Source organism: Talpa occidentalis, unplaced genomic scaffold (assembly GCF_014898055.3).
Source record: "Talpa occidentalis isolate TD23 unplaced genomic scaffold, MPIMG_talOcc4v2.1 talOcc4.5, whole genome shotgun sequence".
Lineage (NCBI taxonomy): Eukaryota > Metazoa > Chordata > Mammalia > Eulipotyphla > Talpidae > Talpa > Talpa occidentalis.
The window spans coordinates 113,601,806-113,621,855 of NW_023604861.1; the positions used below are offsets into that span (position 1 = coordinate 113,601,806).

Here is a 20,050-nt window from a genome sequence, read left to right on the forward strand (position 1 = left end):
ACAAACACGCCTACAAGCACAGGCTGTGTGTTCTGCCCACAGCCAAGGTAATACACACACTCTGGCTAAAGGTACATCAGATAATGGCACTGCTGGCCAAACTCCTGTCCTGTTGCTGGAAAGGCCCGAGGAAGGACTGTCTGGCCAGGCGAGGAGCAGGTGGGGCAGTTGGCCACTGCCTTCTCAGCTGAGACCACGCTGGGAAAGTCAGACGAGCAGAAATTTTGCCAGGCTTTGCTGCCTATTGGTCATGAGTGAACTCCCAGCTTTGACCCCGGGGGGGTCCTGGAGACACTCAATCAACAGAGGCTCCCAGCAATCCCCAGAGGAGGTCCCTGAAGAAGCTTCAAAGTCCAGACACAGCCTAGGCATCCTGCATGCCTCTTACAGTGTCAGGTAAGTGAGATTCTTTCCCTTGCTGCGAGCTTGAAACTTGGGCTTTGAGCTATGGTCAGGGACAGGCCTGGTCCGCCCAAGGTAAGTGGGCCTCTCACCCCCTCTGCTGGCTTTTCTCACTAATGGGGGACATGCATGGAGATTTTGAGCTCCTTCTTTAGCGGAGGGAGGTGGAAGGAAGAGGGGGAAGGGCTGCAGTGGTGAATGGCCCCTCCTCCCGGCCACACCGACCTGGAAGCTGTGATAGCCAGTGCTCTGCTCAGTCCCTGTTTTGCGTTCCTTTCCTCTCCTTCCCATTGTGTCTCTCCTGTCCACACCACCCTATGGGGGTGCTAGGGCTTAGGGAAGGGGGATGTAGGAACTCAAGGTATAATGGGGCCAGGTGAAGGAATGAGGGGTCCCTGGAAGGAATAAACAGTGTCCTGGGTGTCACCTCTCCCCCAGCTGGAGAGCTGGAGTGCGCAGCAGGGCCAGGCAGGCACTTCACATAAATGTTCTTCTTTAGTCACTGCCCGCCAGTGTCTACATAGGAGGACACTGAGGCTAAATAACATTTAGGAAGTTGTCAAGAAATGATGGGAAGCAGTGCTGGGGGGCGTGGGGCTGGCTCCTTCCAGGACCCCACGCTGCCTTTCCCCTTTAAAGCCATCATGTTGGGCCTTGGTGGGACTTCGCCTCTTGCGGGCAACGTTGGAACAGGCAGATCCTCAAAGATGTCTCCTTGTACATCGAGAGCGGCCAGGTCATGTGCATCTTGGGGAGCTCAGGTAAGTCTGGGAAGGAGTGTCCCACACTTTAAAACACTACCTGCAAGAAACAGGTTTAAGTTGTAGTAAGAGGCCACAAGGGAGATATTGGGATAAAATCTAATCATGGCTATAAATGCAATGCAAAGTATCTAGAATGAGCCCTGAAAGAGCTTACACCCCTGTCTGTCAAGTAAGTTATCACATTTCAGTCACTTAGTGCAGAGCCAAGCAGCCCGGGTGCTTGGCAAACAAAGCAAACTCTCTGGTCTGCACGCCGCTGAGACAGGAAAGGGAATTAAACAAAAACAAAGATGACCCCCATTCATTGCTTCTTTTTTGTGTGATGTATTTTAACCATACATGAAAGAATAGAGAATAAAATAATGTTCAGGTATTAGTATCTGGCTTTATAAAATCTTAACAAGATACTATGGGTCAGATTTTTTTTTTAAGGAATTAAATGTTACTGATTCAATGGGGCCTATCTCCTGGGCTCTGCATCTTTTTCCTCTTTCTTTGGGGTTAGACATTTGACCTGAATTCAGTGTTAGTCTTCACCTTGCCTGGGGAAGGTTGGGGGTTGAAGGTGGGGGGTTGCTATAGCCTCCAGGGAGTGTGTAGCTGCCTGGGAAGCAGCTCTTTGTGGAAAGTCTATTCAAGTCCTTTACCCAGTTTTGAACCAGGCTATTTATTTTATGTTGTTGAGTTTTAGAAGTGCTTATATATTCTGGAGATCAATCTCTTATCAGATATATAATATGCAAATACTTTCTCCCATGCTATGGGCTGCCTTTTTACATTGTGCATAGTGTCTTTTGATGCACAAATTAAAAATTTTTTTCATGAAGTCCAATTTGTCAATTTTTCTTTTGTTACCTGTATCCTTGGATCATATCCTGTGACAGTAACCATTTTTATGTCTAATTTTACAACTTATTCCAATCTTCTTTTCCTCACTCACATTTTCATTTCTTGTATCTTTTTTTGGATGAGCTTTGTCATGCTGTTGGTTCCTTCATTAATGAGTTAATAAATATTTGACACATGTTCACAAAAGGCTGTATTAGTTACCTATTTTCAATCTTTTATTTTTTTAAAGATTTATTTATTTATGCATACAAGAGTTGGAACATAGGCCAGAGGTGTGGGGAAGGGGTGAGAGGATTCACCAGAGACAGAGTGGGGAGCAGAACATACAATGCTGAGGGGAGCAGCAGGAGAGACAGGAGGGTTCTGCTGTACTTTGTGGGTCAGCTCCCTGGCCAGGGATTGAACTCATGCTTCTGTGGCTGGCGATAGCTTCGCAGTGCTTAATCCCTTGTGCCACCAGGAAGGCCTATTTTCAATGTTTTAAAAAAGAATACCTAAACTAAGTGACTTAAAATAATAGGACACATTAATTCCTCTTAGTTTTCTATGAATTAGAAATCTGGAAGCGGCTTGTTTGGGTAGTTCTGTCTGAAGTCTCAGGAGGTTATAGTGGATGTATCAGCTGTTCCAGTATCATATATTGGAGCATCAGATGCTGAGAGATCAAACAGCATACAGGGAAGGACCCAGTGGATTTGGCAGGGGAGGCCAGTTTTGATGTAGTGGTAGTGTTCCAAAGCCTGTATGGAATTAGCTTTGGGACATCCTTTTCCCCCTAACAGTAGGATGGGAATCTATGGAATATTTGGCACTTCTGTCAGCTTAGGACAGGACAGCTTAAGCTGTCAGCAGCTTGATCCTGCTCCTAATATTAGATCCCTAAAATGTAAGGCTAGAGAGGCTCTTAGAAGAACCACACAAGGCTTGGTGTCCTGACTGGGATATTTCAGGGCACATTGTGAAGTCACATTTCATTTCTTTACAGTCAGTCTCCTCTCTTCCCTACCCTGACCTCTATTAGAACACACTGGGGCTAATTCTGTTTTGTCAGTCATGGGTTAGAGAAGACAGCTGTGACTGGGGATTAGTTTATTCATCTTTGTACTCATCAGAAAAACACATAGTTTCTTGGTTTTATAAAAGTCATCACATGCTTAATAAATTTTATTATGTTCTCAGAGGCTTCAGAACTTCCTGTCTATTTCCTCCATCATTAATTCTAACTGTGTAGCAGCCTTTAATAAGAAACACTTGGTGATGCCTGTCCTGTCTCATTAACCCTCTGGATGGTGTTAAACTGTGTCCAGTGTGAAAGGGAAGGGCCAGCAGCCTTCTTATCCTGTACTTATCACCTAACCTCCCACCTGGGAAATATCAAACCAGGGGAACATCTCCCTCCAGTCACTTCAACAGGGCGCAACTAGTTCCCCACAACTTCTCAGTGGGAAGTTCATGACAACCAGCTGGGCTCTCAGCCCAGCCTGAGACCTATTTGGCTTTACCAAAGGACTCCCTCAAGTAGTGTTTTTCAAACTCTGAAGTGCAAAGGATGACCCAGGATGTTGTTAAAATCAGTATAATGTGATTCAGTAATGTGGGCCAGAGCTGATATCTGCCTTCCAACATGCTGGTGGTGGTGATGCTGATGTAGCTGGTGGTCAGTGTTCCACATCTGGGAACTTGCAGTCATCCTCACCGGCCACAAAAAGAAACTCAGAACTCCTAGATCCAGTGTTTCTTTTTATTCTGATCCTATATTTTCTTTTTAAGATTTATTTTTAATTTATACAATAGCTGGGGTTCAGGCCAGAGACACAGAGGGTGAGAGGATTCACCAGAGACAGAGTGGGGAACAGAACAGTTAGACAGACCGAAGACACTGCTGAGGGGAGCAGAGGGCGAGTCAGGCGAGGTCTGCTGCGCCTTGTGGGAATCTCCCTGGTCGGCTGGGAATCGAACCCGCGCTACAGAGGCTGTGGCCAGCTTCACAGCGCTGTGCTCCATCCGCTGCACCACCGGGGAGGCCCTGATCCTATATTTTCTTGCCGTCAACCAGAAACAGCTTTCAAAGCAAACAGGTAAACAAAGCCCCTCCAGTCCTGGCTTGGACAAGAGAAAAGTCTTGGCCTTCAAGTTTGACCACGTGACCAAAGATAATGCGAGTCAGGTCGGGACGAGGGTGCACGCAGGGACTTGGGACATTCCAGCAATGCCTCCCGGAGGGATTCCCCCTTCTCTTCTCGCCTCCCAGGCTCGGGGAAAACCACGCTGCTGGACGCCATGTCCGGGAGGCTGCGGCGCACGGGGACCCTCCTGGGCGAGGTGTATGTGAACGGCCGCGCGCTGCACCGCGACCAGTTCCAGGACTGCTTCTCCTACGTGCTGCAGGTGGGCGCGTCCCCGGCCCGGCCCTGCCAGCCTGGGCAGCCGGCCTAGGCGCCGCTGACGCCTCCCTCTCCCGCAGAGCGACACTCTGCTGAGCAGCCTCACCGTGCGCGAGACGCTGCTCTACACGGCCCGGATGGCCATCCGCAGCGGCTCCTCGGGCTTCCTCCAGAAGAAGGTGGGTCCCGCAGGTCCTCCCTGCGGCCCTGGGCTGAGCTCCAGGGTGCTCCTGCCCCCAAGCAGGGTCACCCCAATGGTTCCACGTCCCTTCTCCGCTTGCCTCCACTGCCCATGCTTCCCCTTCACGCCTCCGCTTTAGAGTCTACACCTGCACAGTCCAGTATGGCAGCCACTGGTCTCTGGAGGCTTTGGGCACTTGGCGAGTGGGCCATCCTCAACCAGATGTGAAACACACCCCAGATTTTCGATATTTTGTCTGATAAAACAACCGTCAACGATCTCACTAATAGTTCTTCAACTCTTGCTTATAGGTTGAAAAGGTAATATTTTGGGGTGTATTGGATTAAATAAATTATTAAAATTATTCTCTCCTGTTTTTCCCATGTCCTAAAATGTAGCTACTAAAATATTTGAGTTCTCATGTGGCTTGCACGCTTTTCTGTTCCAGGTGAGCTCTGTGATTGAACAGATAGGGTTGCTTCCCTCTGTGCTTCACCCTGCAGCTCTGTTGAAATTTTTCTCAACTTTCTTTGAGGTGTCTTGAATGTGCCTCATCCAAACTGGGTTAGGCTAGTGAGGAAAGGAACTATTAAATTGTCAACTCTTTTAAGGTTCTGACAGTTTCTTTATATGCACCCAATTTAGAGGTAGCCACAGGTAAACTCACAGGGACCTTGCCAGGAAAGACTGTCTCATTTTTGCTAGACTGGGAACTGAGGAAGATTAGAGATACTACCTGCCAAGCAAGCACAATTCCCTGGAATTAGGCTCTCAGAGCGGCCAGGGAGCAGGCATTTCTTCTTCTGGGGCTTCCCCACTCTCAGGCCTTAGTGAGGTTCTTCTCGGGGCACAAATTTCCAACTGCATTTCAGGCTATGAGACTGGCCTTTCTTTAGTGCCATGGAAGCGCCAATGGAGTTGTCCTTCTGAGCCCAGAGAGCAATGAGCTGCCCTATTTTTATCAGGCACCGCTGATAAAATAGCAGCTTTCAGTTGTGCTATTAACCCCAACCATTGTCTCCTTTGGAACTCTGTTCCATATATCACTCCCTCTTTTACTCCAGTCCAGTTTGTTATTTTTAAATTCAGTCTTTTATTTCCTTTTTTCATTATAGAATTAACACAAATCTCATTAGATGTGTACTGGAGAAAAATTCATTGCCATATATAAGTGTTCTCAGTTTCTTTCCATTTGCTCTCCCACAGGGTGATAAGCAGGCAGGGTCATCAGGAAGGTGGGGCGGGGGCGGACATCAACATCATGGAAGTTTCTCTGGAGAGGGGATCAATTGAAGGAAAGACAGAGAGGAAGGAAAAAGACCAGCCTCTGGGCTAGAGAACAAGGGAAGAATTTTCTTCAGTCATTGTGGGCGAGTTGAGAATGAGGGAGTTGCAGGGTATATACCTAGAGTCAGGAGAATTGAGAGAATGACATTTTAAAAAATGCAGCTGTAGGTTATAAACTAAGTCTCTTTTAAAATCCTTAAAGAGACTGAAACAGAAATTGTTATTTTCAGTTACTTGTTTGATAGTTGGGCTTTATTTCTTTGGTGCAATACCACACTAAGACTGATCACATGGGACTCCAGGACTTGGGTTACACAAGAGACACCAGGTTTAATCCAAACCAAATTGGTGTTTTGTTTTTTTTTTTACATACATTGATTTTAATGAAGATTCAAAAATCAGACATTGAAAAAGTAAGTTATATTGTAAATATGCCTTTGGGGGATTTTTCCTTAAGGTCAGGATTAACTGTAGCATCTGAAATAAGAATTCAATGAAGACTCCATTTTTTTCCCCTGCAAATTTTCCTGAAACAGGTATAAGTGGTTTCTGTTGCTCTAAGGACTTAAAAAAATTAATATTATTTATTTTAATCAGATGCATGTATTCTATTGTGATGTGATGGAGATTGGGTTTTATTGCAGTACGCTGTTTTCCCCAGGGTGTGGTGAGCACTGAGGGGCGGTGTCTTGCCTCTCCCCCGCCACTCTGAGCTCATGCACTGGAACTGCAACCCTCAATGACCAGCCTTCCCGGACCTTGTGTCTCCTGTAGGTGGAAGCAGTCATGGCAGAGCTGAGTCTGAGCCATGTGGCAGATCAACTGATCGGCAACTATAACTTAGGGGGTATTTCCAACGGCGAGCGGCGCCGGGTTTCCATCGCAGCCCAACTCCTGCAGGACCCCAGTAAGTGAGACCCAGAACTACTACAAGCTCCTTCCTGAGCAGCTTTCATAGGCCCTTTCATCACAGTCTCTATTTGAAAAGGTGTTTGTGTGGAACTGAAGTCACTGAAGTTTTTCAAACAGGGGACCCAAGTTTTTGGGAAATACCACACAGTTCCTGATGCTATTCCAGGACCCACATACAACTCAGCTCTTGAATTTGGAAGCACTGCATTTGTGTTTTAATGCTTAATTAGGGTCTTACATGATATTGGGCCCTCCTCTGGCTGGAGTAGTACCTCTGTGTCTGCTGTGGAAAGCCAGGAAATTTTGGTAATTCTAGAAATATTTGTGGAATGGCAGAAATTAAAGTAAGACTTTGAGTGAAACACTGAAAAGTATACATTTTAGAGGGAGGTATTATCAAGATGGGCTAACCAATCCCTAGAGCCCCCTGCCTGGTTTGGTGATTCTCCTGCCATAGGAGAGACCTCATTACTTGTGGACATGATAAATCCGTTATGTTCTTCATGCGGGGGTAGAGCAAGACTGCCTGCACTTCAGATGGTGCCTGCTCACTGGAAGGCATATAAAGGAATGCTTTTAAAAGCCCTCACCACCTCTTGGGTAGAAATAACCTACAGTTAAGCCTGTTAAGAGCCACACACCTGTCCCCCCTTAGACTTTGTTTCACAGGTCAGCATTTTTAGCAGAGCACAGACCCTGAGAGTGTAGAAGATGCTAGATTTGAAATGCATGTCTTTTTAACTAGGCTCCTCTCAGCCTTTTGAACAAAATAACTTGGTGCCAGCCTCCCAACCCTTGTTCCTTGTTAGGGTCCCCTGGAGGAAGCCCAAACTGTCCGTAGTACCACATGAAAGCCTGATCTGGGGGCTCTCCTGCTCCTGGACTCCAGAACTGGAGTTGAGCCCTTCCCAGGTCAGGTTCTTTCTCCTGAGTCAGGATGAAAGCCAGTTTACGTGCATGTGCCTCTCACTGTGCACAGTTTAGGTGAGGCAAGGCAGCTCAATAAGGGATTATTCAGAATTCTGAATTTTAAGCACAGAGTCCAGGCTTGGCAGTGACTCTGGAATCTGACCCTTTGCAGAGGTCATGCTGTTTGACGAGCCAACCACAGGCCTGGACTGCATGACTGCAAATCAGATCGTTGTTCTCCTCGCAGAGCTGGCTCGCAGGGACCGCATCGTGATCCTCACCATCCACCAGCCCCGCTCTGAGCTATTCCAGGTGAGAGGGCAAATTTCTTCTGCTCAGCTCATCAAGGGTGGAGATATGTGTGTGTTGAGCTGAGGATCATGGGGTAGAGATCAGTACCCGTGAAACCAGGGCAGCTGCCGTCAATGGGTCCTGATATGGGATGGGCAAAGGGTAGCAATCACGTCTTTCAGCACCTCCCAAGTATCAAGTGCCTTCGATACACTAAGATCGTAAATCTGTGCAACATTCCTAGGAGGTCGGTATCAGCACTTTACAGAGAAGAGTGAAGCAGAAATGATACAAATTTGAGCCAATATCACACAGTAGTAAAAGCTGGAATTGGTACTTACAGCCCAGTTGGCTTCAAAGGCTACATTCTTCCACTAAATCATAGAAGTTCCTTCCAAAAACCTCACTTTATCCTCCCAGAAACCTTTAAGGGAGCTTTTTTTTTCTTTTTCTTTTCTTTTTTTTTTAAATATATGAGCTTTTAAAAAAAAAAAAAAAAGATTTATTTATTTATTTATACAAGCACTGGGTACAGTCAGAAGCGCGGGAGGGTGAGAGAATTCACCAGAGCCAGAGCAGGGAGCAGAACAGGCAGAAGGACCAAGGTACACTGCTGAGGGGAGCAGCGGGCGGCAGGAGAGGTCTGCGCGCCATGTGGGACCCTCCTCCAGTGGCCAGGGAGCAGCCAGGGATCGAACCGGCGCTGCAGAGGCTGCGGGCAGCTTCACAACCCAGAGCTCAACTGCTGTGCCACTGGGGAGGCCCTAAGGGAGCTTTTATTTGTCTTTTATGGATGCGGAGTTGAGATGTAAAATTTTTTGTCCAAGATCACTCACAGAGTGATGCAGCTGGGACTCAAACCCATGTCCCCTAATCAGATCCAGTGGTTCTCCTTTACCCCTGATGTGACGCTGTGCACAGGCTAGCATAGCCTGTCAATGTTAAAATTGAAGTCACTGCAGTTTTTCAAACTGAGAATGCAGTGCTTGTGGAAGCACTAGAGAGTGCCTGATGCTATTTGATCATCCAGCTCTTAGACTTGGAAGCAGCACCATCCAGAGTGGCAAACCAGGCTGAAAAGAACAGGGACACACCTTCTCACCTATGGATACAGGACGGACATATGCATGGCCCATGTGGCCAAAGGACTGACTGCTTGGAATCTTATATTCCTACGGGCATATGGCCTGCTTATACACTAACATCATCTGTTGTCTAATCAGCTCTTTGACAAAATCGCCATTCTGAGCAGCGGAGAGCTGGTTTTCTGCGGGGCACCAGTAGAAATGCTTGATTTCTTCAGTGGCTGCGGTTACCCTTGTCCTGAACATTCAAACCCCTTTGACTTTTATAGTAAGTTTTTCTTTCATGTTCCCTAACATAAATGTTTTTTTAAACTTCATCATCTTAGATTTCTGCCTGGGTGACACCAGCACTTGTGGGTTTTATTTTTCCCCTTGGTTGGTGTTTTTATTCTTCAAGGAGTGAATCTGGCCAGGTCAATTAACATGCCTTAGGTGACTTATCAGAATGAGAAGGGGCATCTCTCCTAAATTGAGCACTTTGTCAGAGGAAAGTTCACCGAGTGTCTGAATTCCCACAGACAACCCAAGTGGGACCCTCATGTGTTGCTGGAGTTTTAAAATATTTTGGTTTTATAGGTGGGCATTAACAATGGTATTATTATGATGGGGTGAGGTTTATGGCTACTCTTAAATCAATGATGAAACACAGTATTAGCCATTGTGTGTGTGTGTGTGTGTGTGTGTGTGTGTGTCTGTGTTTATCTATGAATATGGGCATTTAAAAACACATGGGTCATTTCCTTGGGGAAAAATTTTCAGTGGACTTGACATCAGTGGATACCCAAAGCAAAGAACGGGAAATAGAAACCTGCAAAAGAGTCCAGATGATTGGAGCTTCTTACAAAGAATCAGCTATTTATCACAAAACCTTGGAGAGTATTGAAAGAACAAAACACCTGAAAACATTACCAATGATTCCTTTCAAGACCAAAGATTCTCCTGGAGCTCTCTCTAAACTGTGTGTTCTCTTGAGGTAAGAGCCATGCCCCATCTTAGGTGGACAGACATCCACCAGTAAAAGAAAAGGAATTAAAACAGGGATGTTCTGCTTCTAGGAGAGTGACGAGGAACTTAATGAGAAATAAGCTGGCAGTGATTATGCGTCTCGTTCAGAATTTGATCATGGGTTTGTTCATCATTTTCTACCTTCTGCGGGTCCAGAACGATGTGCTAACTGGTGCTATCCAAGACCGCCTGGGTGTCATGTACCAGTTCGTGGGGGCCACCCCGTATACAGGCATGCTCAACGGCGTGAATCTGTGTAAGTGCCATGCCCAGGAGGTCCAAAAGTGGGGTCTTCCCTTCTCCCTGAATATCTCCCTGTCCACCCAGCACCTTGCAAGATTCCACCATTATAAGATTATTTCTCTGAGCTAAACTTGGCCCTCTCTAAGTTCTCTCTGGAGAAAGGTCACTGTATTGCGTTGCTGACACCTTTGTGTGAATTAGCTTGCTAGGTGGAACTCTCTGAGGGTCTCTAGAAGGATGCAGGTAAACATAAAATTATGAGATGCTAATCGGGTAGGGTCTGGGAAGAGTTTTTCTTCAAAAGATCATTCCTGGATTCCTATCTTGACCATTAGGATGAGCAGCCTGTGGGGGCCCGGATTCTTTGCCAACTTTGCACTGTTAAAATTCTTTTGGGGACATACTTTGGGAGAGCCAGTACCTCATTTTCAAACTCACTGGGAGTCCAGATGTTGCAGTATATGCAGGAAAAAGATGTTTAGAGGGATTCCCAAAATTTCATACTAGGTTGAGGGCATAAGCAGGAAAGACGTTTCTTCTGCAAGTTGGTTCTAGAGATGGAGAGGCTGGTAGCCTCTGTGTCTGCCAGGCTTTTCTACCCTTTGGGAGCAAGAGTAACATACAGGCTTCTGTGGGGGCCAACATCCTGCTCAAAGAGGGCTAAGCGCCTCACACCACTCATTCGTCCCCCATCTGCATGTGTTCTCTTGAATTGGTGACACACCTCCCTCCCACTTAGACAGCAGGAAATAAATTAGGGCAACTTTTGCAACTATGTTGTAATTCAGATAGAGTGTAGAATTTGCTGGGTGGGACATATTTCTTGTTGTATGGATGACAGGCCCCTCTTTCCATGACTAGGGAGCCCCAGCTCGGCCTCACACTTTAGCCCTGACAGACCTCCAGTTCATCTTGGGCTAGACCTCCCTCTGTGCAGTGACTGACTGTTCTGAAACCTGCCTTCCATGCCCAGTTCCTGTGCTGCGAGCCATCAGCGACCAGGAGAGCCAGGACGGCCTCTACCAGAAGTGGCAGATGCTGTTGGCCTATGTGTTGCATGCCCTCCCCTTCAGCGTCATTGCCACCATGATTTTCAGCAGCGCATGCTACTGGTAAGGGTGTGTTTAAGGGTGTCCAGGCCTCCCGGAGGGTGCCAGATGGCCAGTGGGACTTATAGGAGAGCAATAGGGTGCACTACTCCTTGCCCTTTGCTCTGAAGGGTGTGTCTTTGCCCATCAATCTCCAAAGTCCCGTTCTTCAAGAGAAATAAAAGAACCCAACCACTGACCATATGGGGCATGAGAGACTAGTGTGAGTCTTTGTGCCAGGGAATAGTGTGTCCCACATTCGTGGTAGGCCCTGCCTGAGAAGCGGGCACTGAAGTAGCTGGAACAGGTACAGAGGCAGTGAGGGACTACTCCCAGGTAGCTAAGCATGACCAGCCCTCTGGCTGCTATAAGGTTCATGGACAGACCTGGGACATCACAGCTGGCCTGGGTCAGGGGGCCCTGAGGAATCAGTGACTATGGGAAGAGGATCTGGGGAAACCACAAAGCATCCCTGATGCTGTTAGGTGTGATTGGTGCTTGTAGACAATGCTTTTAAGAAACATAAATCTAAATATGTTAAGATATTTGTGTGATTTGGTGTCACAGGTGTGTCTTCCCCCATCCTTATGGCTTAAGATGGCTTCAGTGACTTCACTAGGTTGTAAAGGTGCCCAGCCCATCAGCTCAAGAAAGAACTTTGAGAAGTTCTTGAGATACTATCATTGCTCAGACCACTGGATCCACATGCAGGTGCTCCTAACCTTAGCCAGCATGAAGACCCATGATGTGTGATATGAATCATCTGTATAAATTAAGTGACATAGAAGTAAAAGATAAAGGAGGGCTAGATTAGTTTAAGCTCCTAGACGAAGAGCTGCAAGCTCTTAGTGCAGGTTCTGTGAAGTAGATGTCACTCTAGAGAGTGACAGTGGCAGAGTTGTTTGTTCCATGTCAGCAGGAGTGTGGATTCTCTCTGCTGGGCCATGGCAGGGCCACCCTCCTTGCTACTGCGACGAGGCCTCCATATTCTCTGACACTTGGCAACATGCAGAATCCCTGATACATGATGTAAATGACAGGCCTGTTTATTCAGGCAAATGATCTAAGAGAAAATTTTAAAAATCTGATTATTTTTGAGTAAAACCAGGTTGGCTGAAAATCTCAGACCTCATGAGTTTAGAATCTCTCTACACAGCCTGGTCCAGGATCACATTGTAGGCATTACTTTGAAGATTGCTTAACCAGCGGAGTCTCAGAATTGGATTCTGCTTTAAATTTGATCCCCCTCCCCCACCCACCGAGACAGGAGAGAGGCCATGATCAGAGAGGGCATTTTTAGAATCTGAAATCTTTTAGGTGAAACAGTTTTGAGTAATATTTAAGTGCAAGACAATGAGTGATCAAGACTTGGTGAATGGAGTCCCTGGAATTGACCAAGTTACCTAATTAGGCGTCACTGATATTATGGTTCATCAAGACCCTAGCCTTGAAGAGCGTAGGGCGGGGCGGGTATCAAACAAATGGAAGAAAGAGCAGCCATGCCTAATGGTTGTTGAGGACTTGCTGTCATCGGGGAAGTGCTACTTTGTGAAAGGAATGTAAGAAGGAAGGGACGTGATTGAAGGTCCAGCCAGGGGAAGGGGTTGGTAGAGGGCTAATCTGGTTGAGGATGAAAGCAGTGAACAGTCTTCATGCTGACAGTGATGTCACATAACAGGGATGCAGTTCAGAGAAAGCAGGGCTGAGAGTCGGGTCGGGTGAGCCCTTAGCATCAGGGAGGAGGCTAGCAGCTAGGAGCAGGGCTACCAAACTAGAGTGAGGATAGTCATGGAGGGTATTCAACAACACTGCTAATTGCAGCTAGTTGTGACCATTGACTAAGTGGTTTACTATTTCCCTATGAGAAATGGAGTTACAAAAGTTATAAATGGAGTTGGCTCCAATTGAATTGAAGCCAACAAAAATAACTTGAGGTAATAAATGGTTCCAACTGTTGGCTATTCTGAAAAGACCCTACAAAAGGAAATTAGACTTGCCTAGAAAACTCATCCCATCCACTAACTATCATGGATTTGTTTGTAGAAGGCACACGAGGTTTTAAGGTTTTAGCATTAAAGGTTTCCCCCTTAAATGCTAACCCTTGGAGAGGAAACTGAAAACTTCATGTTTTTCCAGGACTCTGGGCTTATACCCTGAGGTTGCCAGATTTGGATATTTCTCTGCTGCTCTGTTTGTCCCCCACTTAATTGGTGAACTTCTAACTCTTGTGCTACTTGGTATGGTCCAAAACCCCAACGTGGTCAACAGTGTAGTGGCTCTTCTGTGCATTGCTGGAGTGCTTGTGGGATCTGGATTCATGAGGTGAGATATGCTGATTCCAATTGTACATGCCTTGGCATGATGTGTTCTGAATGATCACCTAATAGCGACTGTTATAAGGAATCCCAGAGGAGAGTTCTGTGATATCAGTTAAAGGTATCACCTTAGAGTCTGGAATATTTATAGTGCTTACTAATTATTATTTCTCAGAGCCTATATGACAGGGTAAATAGCTTGCACTTAGTTCATTTCTGCCCTGGAACTGTTGTATTTTCAATTCCCACTTATTTTTACAAAGGAAGAAAAATAAGATAAGAGCCAAGGATAAAAGACTGCTCAAGAACGTTATCATGTCTAGAAGGACACATACATAGCAAATGCTAATAGTAATTATCTCCAGATGACATCTATTTTATTTCATTTTTATTAATATTTACCATATTTTGTGAATTTTCTATAGTGGACAGCCATCATTTTATAACCAAGAAAACACACACACACACATTTTTAAAAAGTTGTAGCAGGAAGGGTGGAGAATTTTAGAAGGGTAACAGTGATCCTAGGCAGGGGATGTGAGTAGGATCTAATAAGTATGTATTCCTGAGGAAATGTGAAACAGGCTTTTTGACCTAAAAATCAAATAAACAACAACAAAAAATGACGGAGCATCTCTTATATGTTTAGGCAGGAAAACTAAGCTCAGACTTGACTTTGCTCCAGTCACACCACTGTGAAGACTCAGGATGCACTTTGCTTCCCAAAGGGAGAGCTGACCTAGGAGTCAGGCTCCCTCTAACACTTTGCTGAGACATGACCGTGGGCAAGTCGCTTTTCTAGCTAAATTTGTGTCTTTGCTTATAAGATGAGGATAACTGCCTCTGGGACTGTGAGGAATGAATGAAGTAAAAACACTTCCTAAGTGTTTTTAACTCTTCTGAAGTAAAAACACTTCCTAAGCTGCAGTGACTTATATAAGAGAGCTAGGTTTTGATCAGTCAGGGAGTTTTTGTTGTTTTTCACAATGACACCACTGCATTGTATTTATCTACGTTGCTTAGGTGGATTGTTAGCATCTATGAAAAATGCACAAATCACACCATCCCAAGGTTGCAACCAAGCCAGCTAGCAGGGTACGCACCAACCTTGGGCAGCTTCTCCTTTTTCATATTTGAATCAATATGTGCTCTGATCAGTCTGGCACTATTTCATGGATTTGGTTTTTAAGAAAAGGGACTAATTGTTCTTAAAAGGGAGGCAGTGGTTAATTATCACCAAATGCTCTTGGGTTCTTTGCAAAATCTCAATGTCCCCAGGCTTAGCCTGGCTTCCACTCCCAACACTGAACTGAAATTCCATTGTTGAAGGCCACATCAACCTCCTAGTAATAGAGTTTATATTTATCCCTCAAGTCATCATCCTTCCTGACTAACTGCCTGCAACATTTGTGCTTTGGGCTGCCACCTCCTTAAACAGAAATGGAAATGCACACTCTTGCGGGGGAAATGTAAAAGTTAACAGAAGAAAGTAAAAGTTAACTGAAGTATCACAACCCAGGTTAAATTTGGGTTGTATATCTTGTCAGACTTTTTAATGTAATGTTTAATAAACATGAGCTCATACTATCGTGAAGTACAGTACACAAGCATTTCTCCCTTCTAACAATATAGTCTCGTGTCAGTACTTACACTTGTGTAGGTCCTCCCTTTTGAAGGCACTTTAAAGATATCTACTCAGCCTAGTTTTTCTCGATGTTTGTCCCTGATTGTGCCTCCCTCTGACATCTGCACAAAGCCGGCCCAGGGTTCCCTTAGCCAGGAAGCTCTCCCTTTCTCCCGTTTTCTCTCAGAGCCCATCATCCACAGCTGCTGTAACAGTCATTCTTTGACAGTCAGCCTCATGAGGGCAGCAGCTGTGTATTATCCATCACTGTTTGTTTCAGTAGCCAGCACAAGGCCCTCAACAGATTTGCAAAATGAGTTTGTTGAATTAAGTGAATAAATGAATGATTACTTTCTCTTCCTGGATTGCTGGTTTTCTTTTTTGATGTCAAACCACGAATCAAGTGGAGTTTTATTGTTTCGCCTTGAGTGGTGCAGTGCAAGATGAAGGCAAGTAGTTCTTACCTCAGGGAGGTGACACTCTAGATGGCTAGGGAGTGCTCCTCCCTGGGCCAACATCCTATTCCAGGTCTGTGTCATCTCATACCTGAACTTTCTGCTGTAGCCTTCCTGCTTTTTTGCAGTTCTTCATCTGTTCTTATTCTGGTCCATCCTACTTGCTGGTGTCACATTAATTTTCTTGAAACACTGATTTCAACATAACCTTTCTCATAGTCCTTAATTGTCAACCTACCTCAAGGCCCCAAAATGGCTGGTTCTCAGCTATCAATTCAAACTCACCTCCCACTGCTTCCATTTCAGATTCTTTTCCTTTCTGGTTCATTCCGTCCCACATGCAGCCCTTGATCTCCATTCTGTCTACCTAGTGTCCTCTCCCCTTGTTTTCTCCCTGGATTCCTACCTATCTTTTCCAGTTAGCAGTCTCTCAATGTAGCCAATGAACTTTAATGCCTTAGAACATTGCAAGGAATGGAAAGTCATGGAGTTTGGGGGTCACTTGGGAGTAGGTGAAACCATAAATACTAAAGACAGGACTGTCATGGACATGTGGTACTGGGTTTTTGTACTTTCTTAGAACTGTGTATTTACCAATGTGTATTTTTAGAGTTTCAAGGACATATATTCTCTGTCCCCAACTACATTGTGAGTTCTTTAGAGATAGGATATATTGTTTGAGTTCTTCAAGCGCCTAGAACTAGTGTTTTGCAAATACAAAGAATTCATTGCATATTTGTTGATGATAGAAGCTATATAGTGGACTAAGGAGGCCACAAGTTCTCCAGAAACAGATTCAAGAGGAGACATATTTCACTTTCTCATTGAATATCTGTTTGCTCTATTCACCCTTTCCTTCTTGTATTATAGTTTAGTTATCACTTCATACACGAGCATCCTCAAATCTCTATTTTTTATTTTTTACATCATTATTCATTTTTAAACAATATTTGCTTCCCCACCCCCCCCCCAGGTATAGTCCCCATAGAATTTGCTTCCCCAAGGCACCGGTGCACCATCACCTCAGTCCCCTGTGCTCCTCTCTCCCTCCTTCTGAACCCTCTCCCTCCTCCTCCCCTGCAGGATGTCTCTGATTTATAATTGTCTGTTTTTGTTTGGTTTTGTTGTGTTTTGTACTGTTACTATTTTTTTACACTGATGTCTTATTTGGTTCCCCTATATTCCTCCTGTAAGTGAAATCATCCGATATCAAATTAAGTTTTTTAACACTTAATGGTGCTTACAAAAAAAAAATTAGACACCAACCTATTAACAGGGCATTGCTAAATTAAGTTTTCTAATATCATGGACCACTGAGTTGTGATTTAAAATAATGGGGAGCTATATGCTTACTGACTTGGTCTAAGACATGTGTGATTGAAAAAAAGAATCTGGTTGGGAAAAAGCATGAAGAGTTTTAATTCTACGTGTAAAAAATTTTACAAACACACATATACATGTTATATACATCACCAAAATGTTAACGATAGTTATTTCTGGTCAGCGATATTTTCTTATATTTCTCAGCATTGTTTAAAGGTTTTTATAGTGAGTATGATTTCTGTAATGAGAGATGAAAAATGATGTTTGTGTTGGGGAAACATACAGTAAGGGTTACCTTTTTCTTCATTTGACTGGACTATTACCAGAGTCTATTGAATTTCATTTCTCTTTTTCTTTTTTTTTTAAAGAAATGTAGAAGATATGCCTATTCCTTTTAAAATCTTCACTTATTTTACATTCCAAAAATACTGTTGTGAGATTCTTATAGTCAATGAATTCTATGGACAGACTTTCACTTGTGGTAAGTATTCTATTTTAGAATATTATTTTTAAATATTATTCTTAGGAAACAATTTCCTGAGGGATTTTTTTTAAAAATAAAAGCTATGTCATACTCACTCAAAAACCTTATTTTGAAATAAATTCAAAATTTATTTCATTATACATTTCCTCTGATTTTTAAAATGAAAGAATATAAGTAGTGATCTTATATTCTTTGATAGCCACCTATCAAAGGTCAGTATTGCAAGGCCACTCTGATGTCTTCAGAAAACGAAAGACCTACTGTGCACTCAGATAAAGTCAAATATATTTTGGATGGAATCAATTTCTGTATCTACTGAATAGGCAGAAGCAGGTTTCAGTGGTTTCTTGTTCCCCCAAATGTACATAATGGATAGCTAGGTAACGCCAAAGTCTGTTCCCCCAGCACACTAAAGGGCAATGGGAATATAACAAGATCCTTCTGGACAGTGGAATCCTGAGCCAGTCTGTAAAGACAACTAAAGACAAGGCAGATTGTTAGGTTTTGATGTCAGTATCCTGAGATAGTCAAGGCTAGGTGGTCTTGGTTTTTAGCACTGCTCTGGTAATGAATAAATACCCCAATGGAAACAAACCCATTTCCACCTTCAAATGAAGCCAAGGCTAGAAAACTCAGTTATATTGCCTAATAATGAAATCTGAGCTCTCTAAAATGTCCTATATCTTTTATGAAGAAGTCTAGTTAGCAGGGTGCTTAGCCCTTCGTGTAAATGTTGTGCATCTGTTGGGCATTTGGTAAATACTTGTTAACTAAATTTTCTGGAATTCCCATCTCTGACATTGTGAATCTTTTCCCTGGCAGGCAGCTCAAATGACTCTGTGACAGCTAATTCACTGTGTGTCTCCACTCAAGGAACTGACTTCATTGAAAGAATCTGCCCGGGTGCAACATCTAGGTTCACTGCAAACTTTCTGATTTTGTATTCATTTATCCCAGCTCTTGTCATCCTAGGAATAGTAGTATTTAAAATAAGGGATTATCTCATTAGCAGGTAGTAAAAATCATTGCTATGAAAATGGAACTGAAGCTCCTAGGTGTGCATGACTGCTCTGAATGTCTGAAATAAGAGGGCCACCTGTTTCTTTCTAGATAGAACATTTTAAGCCTTTTAGCTAGAGACTCCATTTGTACCCCTTGGGTCTACATAGGCTTTGACTGTTATTCCACCTTGTAGAGAGATGATATTTGGAAATGTGACTGGTCCAAAAATGTAAGTAATAACTCATAAAGTTATGGGAGACTGGTGTGATTGTTTGTTTTCTTTGTTCTAGACACAGAAAAATAGGTCAGTTAAAAAGTTTTGCTTACACTTAATAGCATTTGAATGATTACTAACTATAAATAACAGAAAAGAGAGTTGGGTTGGGTTTTTTATATTTTTTAATAGATTTTTTATTTATTTATACAAGAACTGGGGTACAGGCCAGATGCGCAGGAGGGTGAGAGGATTCACCAGAGACAGAGCGGGGAACAGAACAGGCAGAGTGACCAAAATACACTGCTTAGGGGAACAGAGGGTGAGACAGGAGAGGTCTACCCCACCATGTGGGATTCTGCTGGCTGGCCAGGATCGAACCTGCGCAGCAGAGGCTGTGGACAGCTTCACAGTGCGGCGCTCAACCACCTGTGCCACGAGGGAGACCCCGAGTTGGGGGTTTTATTGAAGCAAAACATCATGCAGAATTAGGTAAGGATGATCATTTTAAAATCCATATTTATGTGTCCACATGAGGGGTCTAAATAACCTAATTGCCTCCAGAGGTAGTTGGGTAGATGTTGGATGGTGGAGAACACTGATAAAGAGCACCCCATGATTTTTTTGAGGGTTGAAATGAAAAACTGTAGGAATGGGCTAAACTGAGAACACACAACACCAGACAAACCTCTGATAACCCTTTAAAGATTAGTTGCTATTTTTCTACTTTTTGTCTAATTTATTTGTAAAATTAAATGTAACTAGAGAAGTGAGAAATGATATCTTGAAGGTTGGAGAGCAACTATATTTAAAGTCCCTATAGAAAAGATACTCAGCTGACACATTTACACTAAGAAGAGGGTTATACACTAGGAATTCATGTTCTTGGATTGTAAAAAGAAAGAGTGGGTGTTAAATACAGACACCTATATTAAGGGTGAAATAATGCATATCGATTATTGATAATGAGTTTTGTACTAAGTGACTTATCTTTTGGATCAATCTTCAAGTAATTCATGTACAAGTCAGAAATGAAACTGTCTTCAATGTTACCATAGTAACCCTGAGTGAGAATAGCTTAGACAGTAAATGAACTTGTTCAGTTTCTGTGACCTAACTTGTAAAGAATGATAAATTATAGCATTTGAAATGGCTTACATTAGAGTAGGAAAGATCATTTCATTAAGGAAAGCACAGTAAAATTCTATTTCTTACAAGAGTATTTAAAGATCT

At 43.9% G+C, this 20,050-nt stretch overlaps 1 protein-coding gene across 1 annotated transcript; it reads left to right on the plus strand.

The window, feature by feature from the left end:
* Positions 1 to 250: 250 nt before the first annotated feature.
* On the plus strand, positions 251 to 18,860 carry ABCG5 (ATP binding cassette subfamily G member 5). The gene is made up of 13 exons (XM_037528966.2): positions 251 to 396; positions 1,042 to 1,163; positions 4,267 to 4,403; positions 4,480 to 4,578; positions 6,642 to 6,774; positions 7,861 to 8,000; positions 9,203 to 9,332; positions 9,824 to 10,037; positions 10,120 to 10,325; positions 11,286 to 11,424; positions 13,537 to 13,722; positions 17,486 to 17,598; positions 18,424 to 18,860. The coding sequence occupies exons 1-13, from the start codon at positions 251 to 253 to the stop codon at positions 18,615 to 18,617; spliced, it is 1,959 nt and encodes a 652-aa protein (XP_037384863.1). The 3' UTR covers positions 18,618 to 18,860.
* Positions 18,861 to 20,050: the final 1,190 nt, after the last annotated feature.

What these genes read in the sequence shown, in the direction of transcription:
- ABCG5 (XM_037528966.2), top strand. Translation starts at nt 251, where the DNA reads ATGAGTGAACTCCCAGCTTTGACCCCGGGGGGGTCCTGGAGACACTCA. An exon ending in GTGGGATCTGGATTCATGAG is followed by an intron (nt 13,723 to 17,485) that starts GTGAGATATGCT and finishes TTTTTTTTAAAG; the next exon opens with AAATGTAGAAGATATGCCTA. An exon ending in TGGACAGACTTTCACTTGTG is followed by an intron (nt 17,599 to 18,423) that starts GTAAGTATTCTA and finishes TTTCCCTGGCAG; the next exon opens with GCAGCTCAAATGACTCTGTG.